Below are 23,237 nucleotides of genomic sequence, written 5' to 3'. Positions count from 1 at the left end.
CTGTTTTGTAGCCAGAATAACTTCTTTACTCTCTTTAATGAATTCAAGGATGAATGGCCTACAAAATCGAATACTTTGAGGCATGGGATTAAACCACATAATTTCCTTTCGATCATTGTACATGAACAACTGAATTGGTGTTAAAGTGGACGAAAATACATCTGAATCGTCCTGACATCCTTCTGGTAGCACTTGATGATATTGCGAATATCCAGTATGGACGGATCGTCCATACAAATAGACGCTACATAGAAGAACCAGTTCCGTAGAAACTAGATCGTTGCTATCCATATACTCGTTGAGCTCTGCATCAATTATTTGGACGATTCGTTTCACTGTATTTCCATCAGCGCCTGGAGTTTCACTCTTATTTTCAATGCACTTTCTTCGATGAATTCACTAGGAGGGGCGCATATTTTTTTCACTGCTCCGATCACATAGTAAGGTGGAAATCTTGAAGGTGATTCACTATGTATTACTTCGTATTAAAATCTACTCAATCCAGCCTCGATAAGTACACTAAAAGCCTCTTCTGGTGACATCATTCCTCGTTGATCAGTTAGTTGAGCCAGCATGGTTTTAGAGCTTTTTTGGTTTTTTAAAATATGCCCAATAACTTTAACTAAACTAAAATCCTTTCGATTATAAGCGGTCCGTCTTGCAAATAACAAAGCTTTCTCGATGGTATCGAATTTTGGATCAACTGCTTCTTTATCAATGACGCGACGTTTTCCTCTTTCACTCAAATCCAAGGAAGGTTTTGAAGGTCGGCCACGTTTTGTTCCCGAGGCCGAGGTTGAGGCAACACATTGCTCCTGTTCGATGAATTCCTCGATGCCAAATTCTCCATCAAGGCAATTCCGAAAATACGACTCAAATCGCTCTTTCGTGCGATTAGCTTCATGCCATTTGTTGATGTTTTTAGTAACGATTTTATGGATCTTTTCATCGAGACGTTTACGTTTTTCCACCGAGATGTTATAATTTTCACAAATGAATTCAATGGCTCTGTGAACATTGTCACTATGGCTTAATTTTGCGTCTAATAGATTAATAATGGTTCTATTATCCATGCTCACACTTGGTCTCAACCGTAAATTTGAATTACACTGTAGTAGTTTAAATAAAAGCTACACAAAATACACTATGGTTTCAAATTGACACTACAGTAGGTTAAGTACAGACTTAGGTATGAATTAAACTCATCCGCGCATATGCGTAGGTACATTCTTACGCATATGCTTCTATAATCGTCATAGCCCAGGTACTTACTTTAGAATAAAGCATAAACGAATGTAGTTTTACGTTCATCCAACAGTGAACTTTATGATAATGATGACTTCTTTTTGTACAAAAGCTTAAGCCCTTTTTAAAAGTTGGTCATGAAGTATTAGAAAATGTTCTTCAACAATATATTTCGACTATACCAACCGAATATAACTCCAAAAGTTGCAAAATAATTGTTGAAAAAGTTTGTTTCCAAGCCGGCTCTTGTACAATTTGAAATCTCCCATAATAACCGAAAATTTACAAATCGCTTATATTTCCAATGGGGCAGGCAAACTCTTCAGTACTTGTTAGAGTACACTCAAAACTTCATCCAGAGCTGAGAATTAGCCTGGGAATGTGCGAGACTCGAAAGTTTGTGATCAATAAAGTTAAATTTCACAGCAAAAAAATAATTTTGATATCACATCAAAGTGGATGCACTACAATCATGTCGAAAATTTCATGTAATTTTTATGACCACATAAATAAACAAATGCAGTAAAAGCAGCGTAATGTCAGTTCATGCATTGTATTAATGATAATTTTGAACTTTTTAGCAAGTAATATTACACCATATTTTCGACATGATTGTAGTGCATCCACTTTGACGTGATATCAAAATTATTTTTTTGCTGTGTTTCATTAATTTTCAACTATTTTTATTTTTAATTTTTTTTGTCTCCACCAAATTTCCAAATGGATTTTATTTTCAGAAAGCTTATTAAATTACCTTTCCAACGATGTATAATGATGTGGTAGTTATATGATAAATAGTGGATGAAATTTTATTTGAATGGTAGTGTATTTTTGCGGTAAAATTTGTACTTTTCTTACTCTTTTTTGACTTCGACATCCGATATCTCAGAAACTAAAACTGCTAGAAGCTTGAAACTTTCAGATGCTCTTAGTTGAAATGTTTACTATCGACCAAAAATAACGAAATAAGGATTAGTGAAAGTCGATTTTTTGATTTTTGACCGCCTGATATCTGATAGTGCAACGGTGCAACGGAAGGGTCGCTGCATGACGCGCACTACTACTACTACATGCTACATTGCATGAAATGTGCCAGAACTTTACATGATATATAATGTAAACGGAAATGATATGTGACGCTCCATTCATGTGCATCATATTGAATAGAAATTTACACTACTTTTTCAAACTGTGAGCGGGAAAATCTATCATCTCTCCCTGATTTCCAAGAAGCCAAAAATGGCCGGAAATTGTAAACACTACACCCAACCGGGGGATGTAAGATTCGCTTACAATTATGTGGGATACATCACCGAAAAATGTGGTGTGTATTAGTGAATGAAATTAATTATGTCGAAAAAATAAATAGAAAAAAGGTATATGGGGTTTAGGTGTATTAGTGAGTGAAATTAATTATGCCAAAAAAAAAAAATATAAAAAAAAATTGCCGACTGGACTCGAACCACGAATGTTGCGATTGTCAGACCTGTGCTTTCTCTTTGCCTAAAAGCAAACAGGAAACGCCCATTTCCTCTCATACTCGACTTCGTATGTTTTTCTTTGCTGGAGAGATTCAAGGCATGTGTGTGCGTTGTTCTACAATATTATAAATAAAAAGTTTACTGGTATAGTAGATGGCGTTGATAGAACACGAGATAAAAAGACAAAAAACTATTACATTGCCTGCAAGGTCAACTTTTAACATTCGCTGCGATATTCATGAACAGAGGATGATAGGAAATGGAACCAACATTCATTGTAATCAATTTTTGGTTTGCGTGTAGTCTTGAGACTAGAAGGGATCTGAATTGTACCAAACTCATCTAATCATATCGGATTAAAAAAATATCAAGCATGCCAAACCAGAAGCCCAGGACAATATTTGTCACATCCGGCCCCTACAGAAGTGCTCTCTTCATGGCTTGGCTCAAAACCCATCTTGCGACACATCAAATTACAACAGATTTAGAACAAACAAGTTCAATGACAGCCAAACCGAATTTTCAGTTCAGTTTTACTTTTCGAAACTCTTTTGATTGCAAAAAAAATGTATGCAACTCGTTTTGCTATCCTCTATGTACAAATAAAACAGTACAAATTAAATTAAAACAGTAGGAGTATCATTCTGCCAACAGCTCACTTAGGTACTGCACCCAACCGAGATTATCTTACAGCTTGTTTTTTTTATTAATAAACTCTTGTGAACATTTTCATGTACTACAAAAACAAGTCAATTTCGGTGCTCTGCAATAATTGTATCAAATATGTAAGTGACCTTGATCGATTCTCTTTTGATAGCCACAGCTTTATAAACAGATTTTGCGCTATTTATGTCACATAGTTTGATAAAGGAGGTTCTCATCTAACATCCAGAATGGCACACGGATCAAGGAATGTGTTTGCAGCTAAATTATTAATGAAAGAGAAAATCGATGAAGAGAATCGATCAAAGTCACTTACACCCCTTTACTTCTAACCCCCTCAACTATTATTGAAACTGCAAGCACAAATCATTTTAATCTGTTACCTTAATGTACATACTACTGTAATCATGATACTGTTGGTAATAACCAATTTAATAAACATTACTTTTACTTAATCCACAGGTGATATGGGTATGCATTGTCTGCCGGAAGAAGCAGGAATTGCTTTCTAAAACTGGACAATGGATCAACAAAAGCACCAGCCCGGACGGGACAGGCCGCCGGTACGAGGGAGATCCAAGAGTAAATAAGTTCAATGCATGTCATTTTTCACGGTAAACTAAATGTTGCTTTCTTGCAGGCCTTTCAAACACTTGACCCGCACGATCCCTCCGACAAACGACCAAAACTGGAACGAGCAAAAAGTGCTGCTGAAAAGGAAAATAACCCTATGCAGCGTTCCGGTAGTCAACTTAGGCGACAGTATTCTCAGCAAGATGCTCCACCGCGGCGGTTGTCACAATCAGACAGCGGGGTAGACGTATCGACTGGGCCACCCCAAACACGATTGCCAATGCCTCGGATGAATCCCCAGGATGGCCAACAGCAAGGTCCCTATAGCCAGTATATGCCCGGTCTTCCTCAGCCCCCGTTGCAACAGACATCGTATCACCCGTCTCATATGAATCCTCAGGTGCAGATCACACGACCCAGTGGTAACGTGGGGATGAGTGGCTATCCACAGGAAGATCCTTCTTTCTATCAGGTAACGAAGCTATGCTTTTGCAATGTGTGTCATTCATTTAACTAAAATCATCGTCATCATCTATCATTCATAATCAGGATGAGATTGAAGATCTAATGCGTGCTCATCCGCATTTGGTTCATCCTCGGCAGCAGCAACACTACGCGGAGTCAATGCAATCCGCGGCACCCAGTTATGGCAGCGGAAGCAGCAGTGGGATAGTGTTGCCACCAGAACCAATCAAAAAACACAAACGCCCAACGGGTGGTCCTTATCTTCCACAGCAACGATCTTACAGCAGTTCCGACGAAGATATTCGATCTACGCCGGAATACGAAGGTCAGTGTGTTTGTTTGTCGTTGTTTGATCCTTCTGTACTACTGATTTGTTTCTTTTCTGTTTGATTATCTTTCCTAATCTCTGATTTGATCATTTGAATTCTTAATCCCTAATTTTACTGAAACGAAATGTGTCAAGCGGCAGAGTGTTGTTAATGACTTAGGATGCATAAAACATGCAAAGTGTGAGGAACTGAAACGTGGTTAAGCATTGTACTAAATTTGCTAAGAGTCGAAAGGGATAATGCACATAGAAACGAGTCTTCGATTTTGGATGGGAGTAGTTTAAAAGATATTATATTGACGGAATGGAATAATGAAGAGACAGAAATGTCTGGGATAAAAATAACTATGTTTTATTGATTGCATTTTTGCACCAATCACTTTTATCATTTATTTTCATTATTTTAGTGTCCTGAAAGCAATTTAATCAACTTTTAGTCTGTATTCCTTTGATTAAATCTTAGCGTGTTTCTAGTATTATGTTTGCATTAGGGACAGTGCATAAAAGGCGTAACAGTAAAAAAATGTTGAACTCAGAGTTCATACAGTTATGAAGGTTGATGGGTTATTAGCTATTTCTATTGAAAAACTTGAACTTTTGATAAAAATTCAAATGAGACATCGATGAGCAGAAATACATTCTTCATTGTTTCCATAAATTGCTATAGATATTTGATCGTTCATTAGACTGATTTTTGTTTACTCAACCTCAGATTTATAATGGGCTGCAAGTCCATTTTTCGGAATTTCTCACTTTGACGCCAGTCAATTGCCTGTGATTGGTTCATTGTAGATCTCCATTGTTGTTGTTCTTGTCATGTACCTTTAATTATTCTGAACTTTTAAAATCTTCGTAAAATTGTTGATGAGTACTATCTCTGATTGTTTTTTTTTTTCTGAAAGTCTCTCCATAGACTGTTCTTTTTTTTGTTAGTTCTACAATATTCCCTCTTTTGTAATTGTCCTTTTTATTATTTCGCAATATAGATAAATCATCTCTCAAAAGTGCGATACGGTGTAATATACAAAACTCTGATTCTACACGTATTGGTATTTAATGTCTCGGTTTTCTCTGTTTTCATTGAGATAAGTAAAATTATTTAAAAGTGTCAGGACTAAGATTTTAAAGCAAGGACAAAATTTAATATATCGGTGTGTTGGTAAGATGAATATATATGCAAAATGAACGACATGCACTTAACAAGATACAGTATCCATTCGATTTAGAATCGGTTCTATTAATGCTAGCTTTCTCCCGATCAAACTTTAAAAAATCGCATCGTTGAGCCACACTCCGTGTTTTAACTGAAGATCCACTAGGGTGCACCCTCGGGTGCCTGCCAAACTCGAGAGCCTCTCGAGAAAAGTTGGCTATAATTTCCCGGGAAATCGGAAGACAATTACTAGGGGTCTCTCTTAGCTCATTTGGTAAAGGTGCAGCTACAAAGCAAGACCATGCTGGAGGTGACAGGGTTCGATTCCCGGTCCGTTCTAAAACATTTTCGGGTTGTAAAATTTCTCAACTTCCCTGGGCATAGAGTATGATTGTACTTTCCACACAATTATACTAATGCAAAAATAATGCAAGCACCGAAAGCTCTCAATTAATAACTGTGGAAGTGCATCTAGAACACGAAGTTGAGAGCACGCAATAAGCTTATATGCGATAAGCAATAAGCTTGAAATGCGAATAAGAAGAAGAAGAAGAAACATATTTAAAGGGGAAGAACCTCGAAAAAAAAAATTCCAGTGTAAGTTGGGATACATTTCCGGGCATGTCTGGAGAAGCTTTCAGAGGAAGCTGAAAATGACTTCTGGGAAACTCATAAGACAATTCCAGTGGAAGCTGAACAAGTTTTGATTAAGAAGACGGAAGCTGGAAGATACCTCCTGCACGGAAACAAATCAGATTCCATTTTCATGAATAAAAAATCATGAAATGAAAAAACTTGCCATCCAATGAAATCGTAACAATGATTCATGATTTCGTCGTGGAAATTCATGATTTCATAATGCAGTGGAATCAAGCCCGCTACAAGCGTTACACGTACTTAGCAAACCGTGTTCATAAACCGCACTACATAGGTATATCTTATACGCCTTTTGTCTCCCATCTTATACAAGTACTGATGGGTTCAATGATCTCAAGGTTCTTGGTTCGAATCCAGTCTGATGTTTTATTTTACATTTTTTGGTTAAAATTTAAACTCATGAATTTAGCTCATGATTTCATCTCGGATGATTCATGATTTTGGGAATGTTTGCTGCGTTACGCAAAAGTTGCTCATGATATCATGAATATTATTCATGGTGTATTTTCATAACATGAAAATACGCTGTGTTCATGAATTCATGAGTCATTTTTCTCATTTCGGAGATCGATTTTTTTCCCGTGTGAGATAGTTCTATAGAAATTCAGAAGAATCTTCCAGCGTAATCCAGAAAGGTTTTGGGTGGTTAGAAGAAACTTCTCACTTCTAAAAATCTGGCTCTCTGGGATATTTTCTAAAGATTCCCATTCAAAGCGATTGATCATCTATAAAGTCCTCTAAAAAGTTCCTCTGAGTTCTTCGAGCTTCCTCTTCTTATCATTCAGAAGCTATGCTATGAGCTTTCAAGTACTTGATTGGACTCCTATTCTAGCCCTGTATGGTATACTGCTGATCTGGATTTTGATGAATATTATAACAATGAAATCGAAGGCTGTTGAAATGGCCTTTTGATGTCGTCAAAATTCTTGTATTATGTATTTCCAGATCCAAAAATTCTACGCACGAGCATTCCGCATAGATTTTCTGTTGGCTTGCAGTTAAGAAAAAGCAGACCACAGGAGATCATAAATTTATTGACGTTAAGTCACTACTTAGTATCGGCACTCTTGTTAACAAATCAGCGTAACCCGAGAGTAACGATAGTTGACTAATTCCAATATCATTTATGCAGCCTTTGCTATCTATCGTCTAGAAGTGAAAGCGAACAGCCAACAGTAGTTTGCTCTCGATAGTAGAATGCCTCTATGCCATACAGTTTCGATCACCAAAATTGCGTGACGAAAAATGTGTTTCTATATATGGTTTACTCGAGTTTCTAGAACAGGAATATAGTAATGCCCTAGCGCGTCACATTTTTAAGCACCGCATACCTATATTTTATTTTATTTATCTTTACACGATCCCATTCGTTTATTGTTATGCCGATGCATGTGTTATTGTTGTCTTGGTGGGAATTATAGTAAGAAATTACTACAAGAACATGTGAAAATGCTATCTTGATGCTTACCCTTCGTTTTTAAAATTGTAGTCGCGGTACCATTCACCCTCTTGATAGATTTTTTTTTTCACTGAAAAGTCAACAGACAGCAAATTCAAGGATGGCAGGGAGACGAACCAACCCAGGGCTAAAAGTCTCCTTAATAAAGATATAAAAAAACAAGGATTCCTTCATCGTTTTACGCAGCTACAGTAGCATATTTGCGAATAATATACTTTTTGAAACACTAGAAAACATCCGCGAAATTCATTAAAAAAAAAGGCAAAAACAAACACTACAAAAATGACAAAATAGCACTTAACTACCAAGCCAGTTCAAAGACAGTTTTAAATGTGTGAAAATTATTTGAAAACATTAAAATAGTCATCGAAACGCATAAGGTATCAAAACGACAAAGTAGAATTATCGACTCTGGTGCTACTTTCAACGCCAAAATGACCTCATAAATGCAAAAAAAAATGGTCTTAAATAGCAAATTTCTTACCTCAAAACGCTAAGATGGCATTAAAAAACCCTGAAAATATCCAAAATAATCTCAGACCACTGAACTAAACGTCAAAACACCACGATTAGTCTTTCAATCACTTCTCTTATAATAATTTTGAAAACGACAACTCGAATTGATACGTCATCCTAAATGGTCCTAAAAACGCCAAAAATGTTAAAATGACTTAGATTTTCCAAAGTGGCTTATATATGTCAAAATGACCTGTAAACGCATTAATATTCCAGGTAGAACAGCCCTGAAAATGTTAAAAAACTTGAAAAAGGGTAAAATATTCAAGTAACAATTTAGGTTTTATGAGGATTCTGTAGACCATGCTGGGCCTCGATAAAGCTTGTAGTGTTTCTTGCAGCGTTGGAAAAATATTTATAAAAAAAAATCAAATCTCATTGTAGAACAAGATCACGCTTGATTTTCGTCGACAAAAATTAAAAAGCAAACAGCTGCGGTTGATATGCAAGTTTTGATATGTAACTCGGAATATCAAGCTAAAGCGAAGCCCACACGTGTCAATATATTGACGCGAACGTTAATTATTGACAGTAATATTGATGATGTGAACACAGAAATATTGTCAATATCTATGTATTGACATCAATATAGAATGTTTTGACAATACCATTATTGTCAATAAAAGCAATCGTGTAGGGTTCACTTAACAAAACTCATCAGCTGCAAATCCCACTGTGGTGAAATTGAGTTTCTGATTTTCACTTTACACCCGAACGCAACCGAAACTTCCATAACGCCTCGCGTCTGCCATGCACGGTAAGAAAAAAATACCCAACGGCCAGTTCACGTTTATCTACTTTTGACTAGTTTGTCTCCTTTTCTCCTTCTAATGTTGTCAAAAATGGAATAGCAAAACCATACAATAGGGGTAGTAAAGTGTGGGAACCCAACGTTGAGTATGATCATATTTACCTACTTTTGGGTACAACTAACTTACTTTTGGGTAGAAAGCTAGTGGAAAATTCCATACGAATTGCACACAAGTAAATGAAAACTACTTAGACCCGCTTTACCTACTTTTGGGTTCCTGCATTAAAGTTCTTACTTTTGGGTAATTTTTTCTTACCGTGTGGATGAAGTGAAAAAAGAGAAAACATTTTTATACCTCCTCTTTCGACGAAAACAAGGTGCAACGGAATCATTTTTGCGCTGATTCAACTTTAAGGTGAATTCCGGCCTGAGCGATATTTCACGCGCGGGGCAAGATTTTGCGAAGCTACGAGAGGGAGAGAAGTAATTGTTGTCTCTCTTATTCCAATGCAAAATTTGCTCCACTCCGCTAATACACGCTCAGATTTGAATACACCTTTACACGTTGTTAATAGTCCCGCAATATCAAGCATGACATTTTTGTCCAATATCACACGCAAGGAATCAAAAATATCTCCAAATGAAAAGCGATCAACGAACCGAATGATTACGCTATGTCAGAAGTGGAAAGCAATAATGATATAATCTTCTTCCTTTTCTTTCATGACAAGCAGCCCGTGCGACACAGCTCATTCGGGGTGGTAGAAGCAAACGAGCAAATTGTTGGCAAGCTGCTTCACGAAGTAAAGCCGAAGATGATACACCCCAAGTAACATTTTAAGTTTTATGAAATACTACAAAGCAACTATAAAACAAAATTCATAAAACCCTGGTCAAGGCTATTTTGTCATTAATGTATCCACCAAAACCTCATTAAGACTAGAATATGTCTAGTTGGCCCACCCTGGAGAACGTTCTGAAGGGTGTATTATCGAAACTCTTCAAGATTGATTTACTACAAAAGGTTGTATGACGAACGCATTGAGAACCATTTGAAAGCTACATTCGCTCTCGAATTTTTGTTGCTATCGGCTTCTGATGCCATCGACGATGGAACTTAGCATTAGAGATCCAGTTGTGAGGCCACTAGGCACGAATTATATACCGCAGGCATCGGCCCACTTCAATCTTTTTTTGAAATATATTGCGGACAACAATGGCTTCTTAAGAGCTACTCTGCCCTTAAAACTTTTCTTATGAAGACGATTTCGTACGGATTGTGATGTCAGTTGAATGGAAAACTCGCTTTCAATCTGTTTCGCAATTTTCGGAGCTGATAGTCCCCGGTTCAGCTCCGCCTTCTTCACGATAGCTCTGTCAATTCGGTCAGTTGTCTTTGAAGGACACCCCGATCGCTTAGCTGGTGAGATAGAACCACGCTTTTTGTACTTCTGCACAATTCTAGCGACCGTATCTTTGTGAAGCTGGACAATTTCGGCAATATCACGGTAGCTTTTGCCAGTTTTGTGATGTTCAATAGTCAAATTTCGGATACTGATCGAAATTTGGTCTTTTTTGGGCATTTTGAAACAAATAACTTCCAATTTTGAACACAAAACTGAAATTTTGAGCACGAAAACTTCAAGAGCACTAAATGACAAATAGACACAATGTTTACATTCGATAAAGTTGCAGAATACACACTAAAACTCTGTAAAACACACTTAAATCATAGTATCCGTTTGGGGGTGGATAAACTTTTTTTGCGTATTTTTTTACAATTTTACATAATTTATCACATGAAATCTCAAGAAATGATATAAACGCCGTATTTTCAATGGCAATGTGATAAATAAACATAAATTGATAAATCATGGAAGATCACTCATAAAATTAAACTGATTTTCACCAGAAAAACAAAAAAAAAAAAAAATGTAAATTGGTAGGGGGGTGGATAAACTTTTTTTGCATACTGTACGTCATGAAACCTCTGTTGATGTGTTTCATGAAAGAGAAAACTATCAAAGTCGAGCGCTCTTTCGCTCATCCGTTTCACCGAAGCTTGAAAGGAAGACCAATGGAGCGACGGGAGAAAGAAAGACAAGCGATGGAACATTTGTTTGTGCACGCCGACTGCGGTTCTAGAATGCTGCGAAGATATTCGACTTTAACAGAAAAAAGAAGGCCAGCAGTCTTTTCGTCGCATCGAGTTGGTCGATTGAAGCTGATATTGTGACGCCCTGGCGGTGATAGTATACATCCTTGTCTCACACCAGCGACTACCCGGATAGGGTCGGACAAGGCTCCGTTATGCAAAACTCTGCACGTTAAAGCCTCATACTGCGCTTCGATGAGGTTGACGATTTTATCCGGGACTCCCTTGCGTCTCAGGGCGCCCCACAGATTCTCGTGATTGAGACGGTCGAAAGCTTTTTCGTAGTCAATGGATACCAAATAAAGGGACTCTTGGAATTCATTGACCTGCTCCAGGATGATGCGGAGCGTGACAATATGGTCCACACAAGATCTTCCGGCACGGAATCCTACCTGCTGCCGTCGAAGAGTCGCGTCGATCTTCTCCTGAATCCGATCCAGAATAACTTTGCACAGAAGTTTGAGAACAATACACAGTAACATGATGCCTCGCCAATTGTCGCACACAGTCAGATCCCCCTTCTTTATCACATTAGATGAACTTAGAGTTATTTGTTTTTCATTAGGAAAATCGGCTGGAGTAGATAATGTTAATGCTAGAGTTATTCAAGATTGCTTTCATGTCATTGGCCACATCTTTCTGGACCTTATTAATGAATCATTGCAGAATGGACATGTGCCACAAATTTGGAAGGAATCCTTAGTGATTCCTATTCAAAAAGTTGCTGGAACGATTAAAGCCGAAGAGTTTCGTCCCATCAACATGTTGCACACATTTGAGAAAATCTTAGAACTTGTTGTTAAAGGCCAGCTGTTGGAGTATTTGAATAGCAACTCTTTGTTGATACCAGAACAATCGGGATATCGGGAAGGTCATTCTTGTGAAACTGCATTGAATTTGGTGTTAGCAAAGTGGAAAGACAACTTGGAGCGTAAAGATACGATTGTTGCTGTTTTTTTGGATCTGAAACGCGCTTTTGAAACAATTTCTAGGCCCTTACTGTTAAGTACAATCAAGCGCTTTGGAATTACGAGTACTGCATATAAATGGTTTGAAAGCTATTTGTCTGACAGAACTCAACGGACTGTTTTTAATGATTCTGTTTCCAGTCCCGTGGGGAACAACCTTGGAGTGCCCCAGGGAAGTGTATTAGGGCCCCTTTTATTTATTATGTATATTAATGACTTGCGACGTGTTTTACGGTTTTGCGACATTAACCTTTTTGCAGATGATACTGTGTTATTCATTGCAGCTAAGGATTTAGAAGTTGCCGTCTCACACTTGAATGAAGATTTGCAGTATCTAAGTAGATGGTTGAAGTGTAAGCAGTTAAAATTGAATACAAGTAAAACTAAATTTATGGTAATTTCGCGGAATCGATTAAATGAGAACGTCTCTGTTGTAATTGATGATGAGACTATTGATCGCGTTCAGGAGATTAAATATCTTGGCGTGATTATTGATGACAAACTTAAGTTCAACTCTCACATTGACAATGTCATCAAGAAAATTGCCAAGAAGTATGGAATTCTATGTCGACTGAAAAACGATTTAACTATTGCCAGTAAAATACAGCTATACAAATCAATCATCTCTCCTCATCTAGACTTTTGCTCATCCATTTTATTTCTGTCCAATGCAACACAAATATCGAGATTACAGCGCTTGCAGAATAAAATAATGCGTTTGATTTTGAGATGTAATAGATTCACTTCCTCAACTTTGATGCTAGACGCCTTACAATGGTTGTCGGTGAAGCAAAGAATTGTATATTTGACTATGGTGTTCATTTTTAAAGTAGTTAACGGTTTGCTGCCTCGATATTTGTGTGATCGAATTGAAAGAGGAAGTGACTATCATAGATATAATATTAGAAACGCGGATGAAATAAGAACACCACATTTCTTGACTTGTGCTTCACAGAATTCATTATTTTTTAAAGGAATAAATGTTTTCAATTCGATGCCTAGACACATTAAACGTTCAACAACATTAGCAGAATTTAAGAGACATTGCATTTCACACGTTAAAACTGTCTCTGTCTCTTTATCCAGTGATTTTTTTTATGAATTGACAAATTATGTATCTTGACGAAGTTATTTTTAACGGATTATTTTGTATGGATAGCTGTTATAACGACTTTTTAATAATTATTGTAGCACTGCAAAAACTATTTTGTTCGCCACGATGGTGATGATGGATTTTTGATATTTGATTTAATAGTAGTAGTAAAAAAAAATAGTAGTCTACAAAGGTTTGAGCCTCGCGCGCGTTTTACGGATATAGAGGACTGAATTTAACATTCGATAAAAAAAAAAATGCAATTTTGAAGCTTATTTGGAAGATACCTTGAGTTAGTAGTAAGTTTTCTGGCAAATGTTGGGGGTTCGTGAGCATTCCTGACATTGCTGAAAATTATGATAGCATCAGATTGCGGGGTTACTAGTGTAATAGGATGCTTTGTTGATTGTTCATTAACTCTTGATTGCTTGTAATACTTATGAATATTTTAGGTGGACAAAAAGGCGAACTAAGAGGTGGACGCCTGAGCTTTTCAACATTTATATCGCTGTGAAGCAACTGTAAACTCTAGAGGGAATTTATATCTGTAACTGAAACCAGTTCGATTTTGTTTGCCAACCTGGTTAAAATGTCATATTTAATTATCTTAAAGATAAATCGTCCAGCTCAAACCTTTGTAGGGGTAAGAGGTGGGACCATCATCATCATCATCATCACCTTCTTTGGGACCTTCACTAAGATGCCCTGCATCCAGTCGGCCGGAAAAGTCGCGGAGTCCCAGATATTACAGAATAGTTGATGCAACATTTGTGCGGATAGCATGGGGTCAGCTTTGAGCATCTCTGCTGATATGCGATCGACCCCTGGAGCCTTGTTGGATTTCATGCTTCGGATAGCTGCTTCAATCTCCTGCTTTGATGGGGCCTCTGAATTGACGCGAGTAATGCACCGCACCCTAGGCGGATCATGCCTAGATGTTGATGGCTGGTTGGCCGTCGAAACTTGAAGTAGTTGTTCGAAGTGCTCAAACCAGCGTTTCAGATGGTCAGTGGGGTCGGTAAGCAATTGTCCAGTCGTGTCCTTCACTGGCATCCTCGGGTTCATCCTTGCTCCACTCAGGCGTCGTGAGATCTCGTAGAGGAGGCGTATATCGCCAGTGGTTGCGGCTTTCTCTCCTTCGTCGGCCAGGGAGTTCACCCACGCTCGCTTGTCCCGTCTGCAAGAGCACTTGACTTCCTTGTCCAGAGCCGAGTACCGTTGACGGGCTTCGTTCTTGGCTCCTCTGGTTCTCACCCGCTCTATCGCGGCTTTTACTTCTCTACGCTTCTAAATCTTCCGCCAGGTTTCATCTATGATCAACTCTTTCCTCTGGGTGCGCAGCTCACCCAAGAAGTTCTCGCTTGTTTCTATAAAGGCATTCTTGATGGCCGTCCATTGTTCTTCTACGCTGCCACCTTCTGGAACGTCCGCAGCTCGAGTCTCAAGTTCTTCAACAAAAGACCTTTTTACCGCTGGATTTTCGAGTCGGCGTGTGTTGAACCACCGCCCGAGTCTCTCCTCCCATCGCTGGTTCCGCGCCATGCGTAGGCGGATTACACCGATTAGAAGGTGATGGTCAGACGCGATGTTGGCGCTGCGTTTATTCCGGACTTCAAGAAGGCTCCGTCTCCATTTTCGGCTGATGCAGATGTGGTCGATCTGATTTTCGGTATGTCCATCACGGGAAACCCACGTGACTTTGTGCACTGGCCGATGGGGAAAGAGCGAGCCCCCGATCACCATGTCGTTATTGCCACAAAATTCTGCAAACAGCTCATCGTTCTCGCTCATTTCGCCGAGACCATGGTGTCCCACGACACGCTCATAGTCCGTGTTGTCGGAGCCGATCTTCGTATTGAAGTCGCCAGTGTAGATCTAGAATCTTTGGAACCTTATCCACGACGGCATTCAGTTGACTGTAAAAATTCTCCTTGTCCTGTAGCTCGGCAGCATCGGTTGGCGCATAACATTGGATGATGGTAAGGTTACGAACCCGTGTTCTAAATCTGGCAACGATTATCCTCTCATTAACAGGCTCCCACTTGATGAGCGCAGCACTTGCCTGGACGCTAAGTAGGAGACCAACTCCACGATGGCGGGGAGCGCTGTCACCTCGAATACCAGAGTATAGTTGTACCTGTCCCGACGGCAGTTTGTGTTCTCCAAAGATTGGCCAACGAACTTCACTCAGTCCCAGGATTTCTAGCTACATGCGTCGCGCCTCGTTGGCGAGTTGTGTCAGTTTACCTTGCTGGGCTAACGTCAATACATTTCATGATCCAATTCGTGTCCATTGTTTTGCGCTAAAAGTCGTTGCCGTTAAATCAGTTCGATGTCTTTCTCTGTTGGTTTCTGTAACAATTGTAAAGGTTTCAGAGACAGTAGGTGGGTGGCCTAAGGTCTCCTATCCGCAGTGATGGGGCTGCCATCTTAGGTGTAGCTTCCGGGGAAGAGCATTTCTTATTCAGCCGCTGGATGCCAGTCAGACGCTGTTTGAGCCGCACCTCCATGGTGAACAGACACTCGGGTTGGCGAAGCATTTCCTCTATCACCGTGCTATGGTTACTGCACCAGTGTTCGCGTCGCACCTCCTCACTCTGCTATTGTCGGATTGACAACATTGCCCAGGCTACGCCAACCAGCTGTGTCCATGTTTCAGCTGACAGTCTTTTGTGATCATATGACTCGTGGAGGCGTGAGGTAGGAACTTGTGAGGACCGGAGCTAGGTATATCGCTCCTTCCAGATCGTCACTCACCATTTTGTAGCCCAAAAAAAAAAGCTATTTAGCAACAATAAAAACCCTTTCCGAGCCATTTCCCCTAGCCACATGCTGAATCCACTAGGAAAGCATCAATCAAGATAGAAAAGGATTTATGAATCCGATCTTATCAAAATAATTAAAATAGAAACTGATGGTATAACAATCATGTTGAATATCCTAATTTATTACAATAGTTCTCATTAAGTGGCCTTGTTTACATTTTATGTGAAATTAATGTGAAAACATCGAAAAAATTAAGTCGACCCTCGTAAAAAACGTCGATTTGACTAATTATTTAACATAAAAAAAAATTCTTCAGATCGAGCTTGGCCGAGATTTTTTTTTATTATTTTCGCATTTAAATGTTTACTCATTGCTAAATTTACCAAAATATAGTTATACCTAAGGAAATATATTATACTAATTGTAACATGGCGGTGGCATAAAAGTTGATTTTCATGGGTCATTTGTGAAAAAGTTGTTTTGCTTTCAAGAATTCCTTAACAAATTATTAAGGTTTTAAAATGGCTTTTATGAAGAAAACTTGCAGGCTGAATTGTATTTATCTAAAGCCATTTTGCATGATCTTAACCCGTTCAGATTTATGGCAGCATTTATGGAGGCAAAGTTTCCTGCAAAAAGTTAAACGTCAAAGTTTGTTTGTTTTTCGATAGTTGCGCTGTGGGATCCAGGATTCTTCCAGGTGGTTTTTTCCCGATAGATTGGGAGATTGGTTACTCAGACAGTTTGCGATACTGTTTAACAACATTTCGCATTTCGAACAGCAGAAGCGCAATCGTTCCCGAAAAAGATCCCCTTCTTCCGGATGGTTACAGAAGTGCACCATCCAACGATGCAGGGATGTACGTTTGAATGAAATTTTTGAAGAGTTGATTCTTTCGCCGAATAAAATCGCTGCTATGGATCGGAAACCAGCTAATCTCCGTTAACTATCAGTTTCAGTGGTTTGCTGTCGGTTGTCATCTTTTCGCAAGATCTGGAGAAGGCTGGAATGTTTTTTAAACTTTCGACAATGTTTTATGAATTCGAGGGCCCCGCTCAGTTTGCTCTTCTCCGCCAGATGGTCAGTCGTTGATGGGGTGCTGGTTCTTCTAAAGAAGTAAATTTTACTGAAACCGACTTGAATTTTTCATCCTACTTCGTCTATCCTTCGAGATTTCCTTGTCATAGGGTAGAGCGCTACTTCGTCGTAATCGCCCATTTCCGTCCTATCGATCAGAAAAGATCAATAATATCAATGATTTCGCCGTGTACAAATCAATAAATAGGTGTGTTCCGATGCGTTAGTTCATTAGCTACAACATAAATCCTGTTAGAGCGCATTGTATTAATGTTTACGCCCATTGTTCTCAAAACAAAAGAAGCGCTCCTGACGAATCCCCTTTTTCTGCGTTTATCCGTAGGACGAAGAAAATCTAATGGCGTTTCAATGCGTTAGGACGGAATTGTAACTCGTAGAACGAATTTAGAATCAAGAAGCAGTATTAGATTTTAAACAATATCTCAACAATGTGTGGCTTTTTATCAAATCCAACTGTACGTATGGACAGGTGAATAAATTTAGAAGTCATCTTTGACAGAAATATTCCATTTATTGTTTAAACTCGTTCAGAAAAGAGAGGTAAAGCGCGGGTTGTGCTTAGTAGGACGGAAATTAGATCGAAAACCCTATATTTGAGATTTATTAACTATGAGGAACCACCTTTTAAGCTCAATTTGTAAACAGAGTAATTGGGGAGTTAATGATGCACTTTAAAAAGCCTAAAAAGCAACAATAAATGCTTTTTGCTCTAATGCAAAACCTAATGGTTTTATGGTTGCTTTTATAATGGTAGGACACGTTTATAAAGTATTTCATCAAGACATTAATTAACAATTGGAAATGACGTTTATGCTTGAATAACAGAACAGTTTTAAGGAGGGATTGATAACTATTTTAAATTTATATTTTAAAACAAGACAGTTTTTAACTTCCTTGCCAGACTATAAAAGGTTTTTAAAACAGCAAAAAGCCGAATTACTAAGCAGGAATGTTTTACACTTTGAAATGCTATATTTAAACTAAATGGATTGTTTATTGCCGTTATAAAACCATCATAAATCAGAGTGGATGCTAAATCGTTGCTGAATTGTTACTTGGGACGTGTGTTAATGGGATTTTTTTTGGGTATGTCTTTTCTCTATTCAGATCAAGCTATGTCCTCATCAGTGTATATTGTAACAAAGCAGGCAAGCAGTATATCACTATCCTTCTACCACTCAAATCGAGCTATGTTACAGGGCGAATTTGTCATGGTAGTCGTAGCAACCGTTTTTCTGTATCGTTGTATGCATTATGTGTTTGGATTTGCTGATCACACGTGATATTGAGAGGGTGTAAGAGCGAAAAAATATCAATGATTTGCCATCACTGGTTGCTTGGGTAACGTAGATCTAGACCATATTGGAACAGCGTAAAGCATGACCGGTCTAAACATTTGTTAAAATTTTTAGAAGTTGGTTTTTGAGGCAAAATTTGGATTTCCTGTTTATAAGAGGATGCAAATATTTTATATATTTTTTTTTTACATTTGGATTTGATGCCCTCAATGTGAACTTTAAAAGCTAATTTTTGATCATGTACTAGTCCAAGATCTTTCACTTGACTTGACCAAGTAATTGGACCTCCGATCATAGTGACTATATGACTACCGCATAAGCATGAGCATGATTAACCGCCCATGGTTGCTACTCTGTTATTGCCAGATCAGCTGTTATTACACAGAAAACCAATAGACGATGCTCGGGACTAGAATTATATATGTATTTTTTTGTCTGAAAAGCCAATCCAAACCAAATGAAAACCGGTGATTTAAAACTAGGCAATACCAGCGACAGCCGCGCCCAAACCCAGGTCAACAAAGGAATGGGTAGGAATGTGTTGACGTGATACTCGCTTTGATGAAAGCCGAGAAATACTCTGCACTTTCACGTGGAATCACGAGGTTTGCAGTAGGGGTCATTTTTGGTAACGATAAGCTGAATGGATGTCCTAACGATTATATAACGCGAAGGAGCTTGGAATGGAACCCAACGGTCTTCTGCTCTTTTTTATTCAGCGAGTTGCTGTATTAACATGTAGTCATATTAACAACTAATCGATTGACGAATCTTGAATGTGGATGCGCCTGAGATTAAATTCATGATGTTCTGCTCAGTAAGCAAAAATGGTCGCTCTAAGGCCACCTAGCCCCTCATATCACATCTTACCATCTCGAGTTTGTTGTAACCATTCAAACCCGGCACCGACGACGACAAGTTTCGAAACATACACGATAAACAAGCGATTTGACCGAGGGGGGCGACTCTATCTAAAATGCTGGAAAAGATTTGTTTGCTGTTGTGATATACGCGCACGCTAAGTAGATAGAAAAAAGATTGATGAAGATTTTACAGATATCCTGCAAAAAGGTGGAAAGCGATGTGAGAGATGGATTTAGATGCAAGAGATGAAAAAAGATTTTTCGTGTATTGATTCGCTTTTGTGAGATTTTTCAACAATCAAAAATTGAGATTTAGATGTGTCGCACCCCCAGGATTTGACCAAAAATCTCTTAATGTTAAGACCTGCGACCGGGGTTTTCTGCTCAATAAGCATTTTTTAAACTTTATTAGCGTCATTATTTTTTTTGGAAAATTTCGAAAAGAAAAAAAAAAAACATATGCACAACCACATAAAAACACATAAACAGGGAACATGCCACTGCAAACCCTTCCACCATAAAACCTCCATCATTATAGCATCATACACAATGAAATTATCTGCAAGCATTACATTTATGAAACCCCTTTTCTTTTTATTCCCGGACGCGTACATATCATTTTATAAAATACGTTTAGGCACAAGTCAATTTGATACGCAAGTGGCCGCCGCGTTGATTAAGATATATCAGCAACAGCCACTTTTACCTTGCAATATTGTAGATAACCGCTGATCAATTTACCTAGTGAAGTTTATCCAAAAGTATCAGTTTTTTTCAAGAAATTTTAGTTTTAAATATAAATGTTTTAAATTAACTTTACAATTCAACAGGCATAGTCTGGTCACTTTTATTAACAAGGCATAAAAAGTAACAAAACTAAAATGTGTTCTTTTGATTACAAAAAATCTTGTTCCCCTAGTTTGAAGTTGTCAGGACTAGGATTCAGAGGAAGATCTTATACCAGCAACGCACCACGAAAAGGTGATCTACCAGCGTTACTGGTTAGTGACGATGTTACTACCACTACGTTTAAAAAAAACCTTGAGTTTATGTGGGAATATTAAAAGTTGAGTTTTGGAAGCGTTGGTTCTTCCATTTTAGTAAATAAGTACAGAAAATATCCAATCTTTGCTGCAATCTGCTACAAATAACACAAAGAATTCGGAAATGCCTGAGTCATCGGCAAACAAAGAATTGTATAACCCTGAGTTAAATCAGGGATGTCTCAATGATAATAAAATACAATATTGGCCCTGTGGAACTCAAGATGAATAATAAAAAAAAGATAAGAATAATAAAATATTTTGAATTGTATATAAATTGAATTGAATTCAACATGGTAGGTATTAAACTGAGTGGTGCGGAGTCGATCACTTCAAATTTTTCAAGTTAGTCTGCTTGAAAAGTATGAATTTTCTTGTCTTTGTTTAGATCCTCTCAACACCGCTCACAAATTGGAGCCTTTTTTCCAGACCAAAAATGAAACCTCGTTCGTGGTTTTCTCATCATTTATTTAAAATTACTTGATTGATGAGCTTCAAAATGGATATCAAGTAAGAAACTGATCAATATCAACCCACACGGTTGAAGATGCTTTGGCTGCTTTCCCTCAGACCCGTTTATTTTGATTTTTAAGTTTTCTTTGTTGAGAATATTTACAATCAGTAGTGCTTATTGCAATAAATTAATTGTACTTTTTCTTTTGAATGAATAAATTTGGCCAGCCTTTAAGATGCACTTGTTTTATTACTTTACAATTTTATTTAAGGATACAATTTTGAGTGTTGATCCTGATACTTCATGAAAGATCTATTTAAAGGACGTAAGCCTTGGTGTTGGGCTTGATGATTGGATTTTTTTGACAATCATTTCTAGCGACATCGCTCCACTCATGTATTAACCAATTGTGTATGGGAAATATATAAATTTAGATAAATTGCAATATACTGCATAATTTTGGAACTCCATTGCCATGTGATGACAAAGTGAAGTAAGGGCCACCATCGTTAATCTTCACTTCACTGTAATTAATTGACTTTTTTTAAGAATTGCTTTTATGGTTGAAACAAAAAACTTAAATTTTCAGCAACAAATTTAATTTTAATTCAATTAATGAAATAATGAAAAAGATGAATACTTATTCCATAAAACTTCTAGAAAGCAATGAAACCACTGGAAGCGGTTCCCGTTCTGGTGGAGGATGCTTAGTTTGGTAATTTGGAAAAATAGCCAAATGGGTTGTCTCATTACATAAGAAGCAATGGTTCGAAGCAAACTTAAAACGCATTTTTCTCAGCTTGCTGATTTGTGCAATGGGATATACTGTAAATAGGAATAGGAATATTGTAAATCAAGTCTTCAATCTGTGCATCACAAAATTATCTTGCTAATATGACTAAATGTGATGCATCCACTTCGTAACCGAGGGAAACTTTGAACTTTTGCTGCAGATTGATTAGAGCACGCTAAATTCAGCATCAAACAACAAAGTCCATTGCCACAGCATTCCTTGGGCAGTATTTTTCTTGCTTTTGGGTTTGCCTTTTTGAAACTAATGCCCAGGCCAGCAGAGCGTGTATGCATGAAATAGCCGATACCACACTGCGACTGCAGTATCTTTTGTGGAAATCGTTCATAAATTATGTGCTGTTATAAATTTCATCATTGACGTTATTATTTTTACCATCTCCTTCTGGTCTACTGATGTTTTGGCTTCTGTTGTTGGTGGTACCTACCGTACTATAGGTACTACATACTTTGCTGCTGGGAACATTTTTATCGTCATCCCGATCAGTTTACTGTTATCGCATCCTCGTTTTACCCCCTGGTTTCGCATGCACAACAAAGGCCAATGCGACGGAAACACAAAAACACTTTGTTTCCATTCAAACTGTTGTGCTAAAACGTTGTAATTGACACGTATGTAGGGTAAATTGGCATATTGTGGCCCCCTAGCAGCTTTTTTTTTTTAATTTTATGTTTCAGCTATCTTTCACGATTATCCTTTGTTGCATATGACTGGTGTACGTAAAATTAGTAAATTACTTAATTTTACCCAGGGAAATCTGCATTATAAGTTGAAGTTAACCTTTTATAAACCACCCGGGGTCCATTATAGGATTGTTTACATCCTATGATGGACCACCTAAGAGAAATTCATCTTAAACATAATATTTCAGCTCATATAAAAGGTAGCCACAATAGATGGGGTTGAATTACATTCAATTCAACCCAAAACATGTAATAATGTCTCATATTGTCATCTTCAACAAATATTCCACTAAAGGATGCATTTCAATTTCGTGTCCTAATTTGGACCCGTTGGTTAAACTTGATAGCTTCTGGCGTGCTTCACATTAAAATAAAATTGCTTTACACGGCCAAAGAGAGTTAGTCAAAATTGAGTCGAATACGACTTAAAATTGCAAAAAGTGGAGCTACTCAGTTTTTGAATATGAGAAATTTCGAGATATTTCACTCAGTCTATTAGTACACTCTAGACCAGCGTTTCTCAATTCCCTTTCTCCTTTTTCTTATTTTGAAATTTAATAAGCTCCCAACTTGTCAAAATTGAATGCAGATGTTGTATATAGGGGAAATGGATGTAATGTTGGCCTAAATGCCCCTAATTTGGGCCCATACATAAATTCAGCAATCGACTAAATTTTCAATAGCGACCAAAAATATCCAAAAAGTAACGTCCC

At 37.9% G+C, this 23,237-nt stretch overlaps 1 protein-coding gene across 13 annotated transcripts in view; it reads left to right on the top strand.

The window, feature by feature from the left end:
- The window catches only part of Rim (Rab3 interacting molecule), a 164,909-nt gene that overhangs the window by 54,380 nt on the left and 87,292 nt on the right, over window positions 1-23,237 (top strand). For 12 of the 13 annotated variants that reach the window (XR_010518328.1, XR_010518329.1, XR_010518327.1 and 9 more), the window contains exons 5-7: window positions 3,852-3,971; window positions 4,030-4,434; window positions 4,512-4,752. Coding sequence is in view for 1 of the 13 variants with exons in the window: in XM_065231116.1 (XP_065087188.1) it covers window positions 3,852-3,971; window positions 4,030-4,434; window positions 4,512-4,752 (766 nt within the window). In the remaining 12 variants the exon portion in view is untranslated. The remainder of the gene's footprint in view (window positions 1-3,851; window positions 3,972-4,029; window positions 4,435-4,511; window positions 4,753-23,237) is intronic. The other variant, XR_010518325.1, reaches the window with a different exon arrangement.

The sequence above is a fragment of the Ochlerotatus camptorhynchus genome, unplaced genomic scaffold (assembly GCF_037179485.1).
Source record: "Ochlerotatus camptorhynchus isolate MF236.1 unplaced genomic scaffold, CSIRO-AGI_Acam_v1.1 ptg000342l, whole genome shotgun sequence".
Classification (NCBI taxonomy): domain Eukaryota; kingdom Metazoa; phylum Arthropoda; class Insecta; order Diptera; family Culicidae; genus Ochlerotatus; species Ochlerotatus camptorhynchus.
Note: the sequence above shows the minus strand (reverse complement) of the source record. Positions and strands in the feature narration are given on the sequence as shown.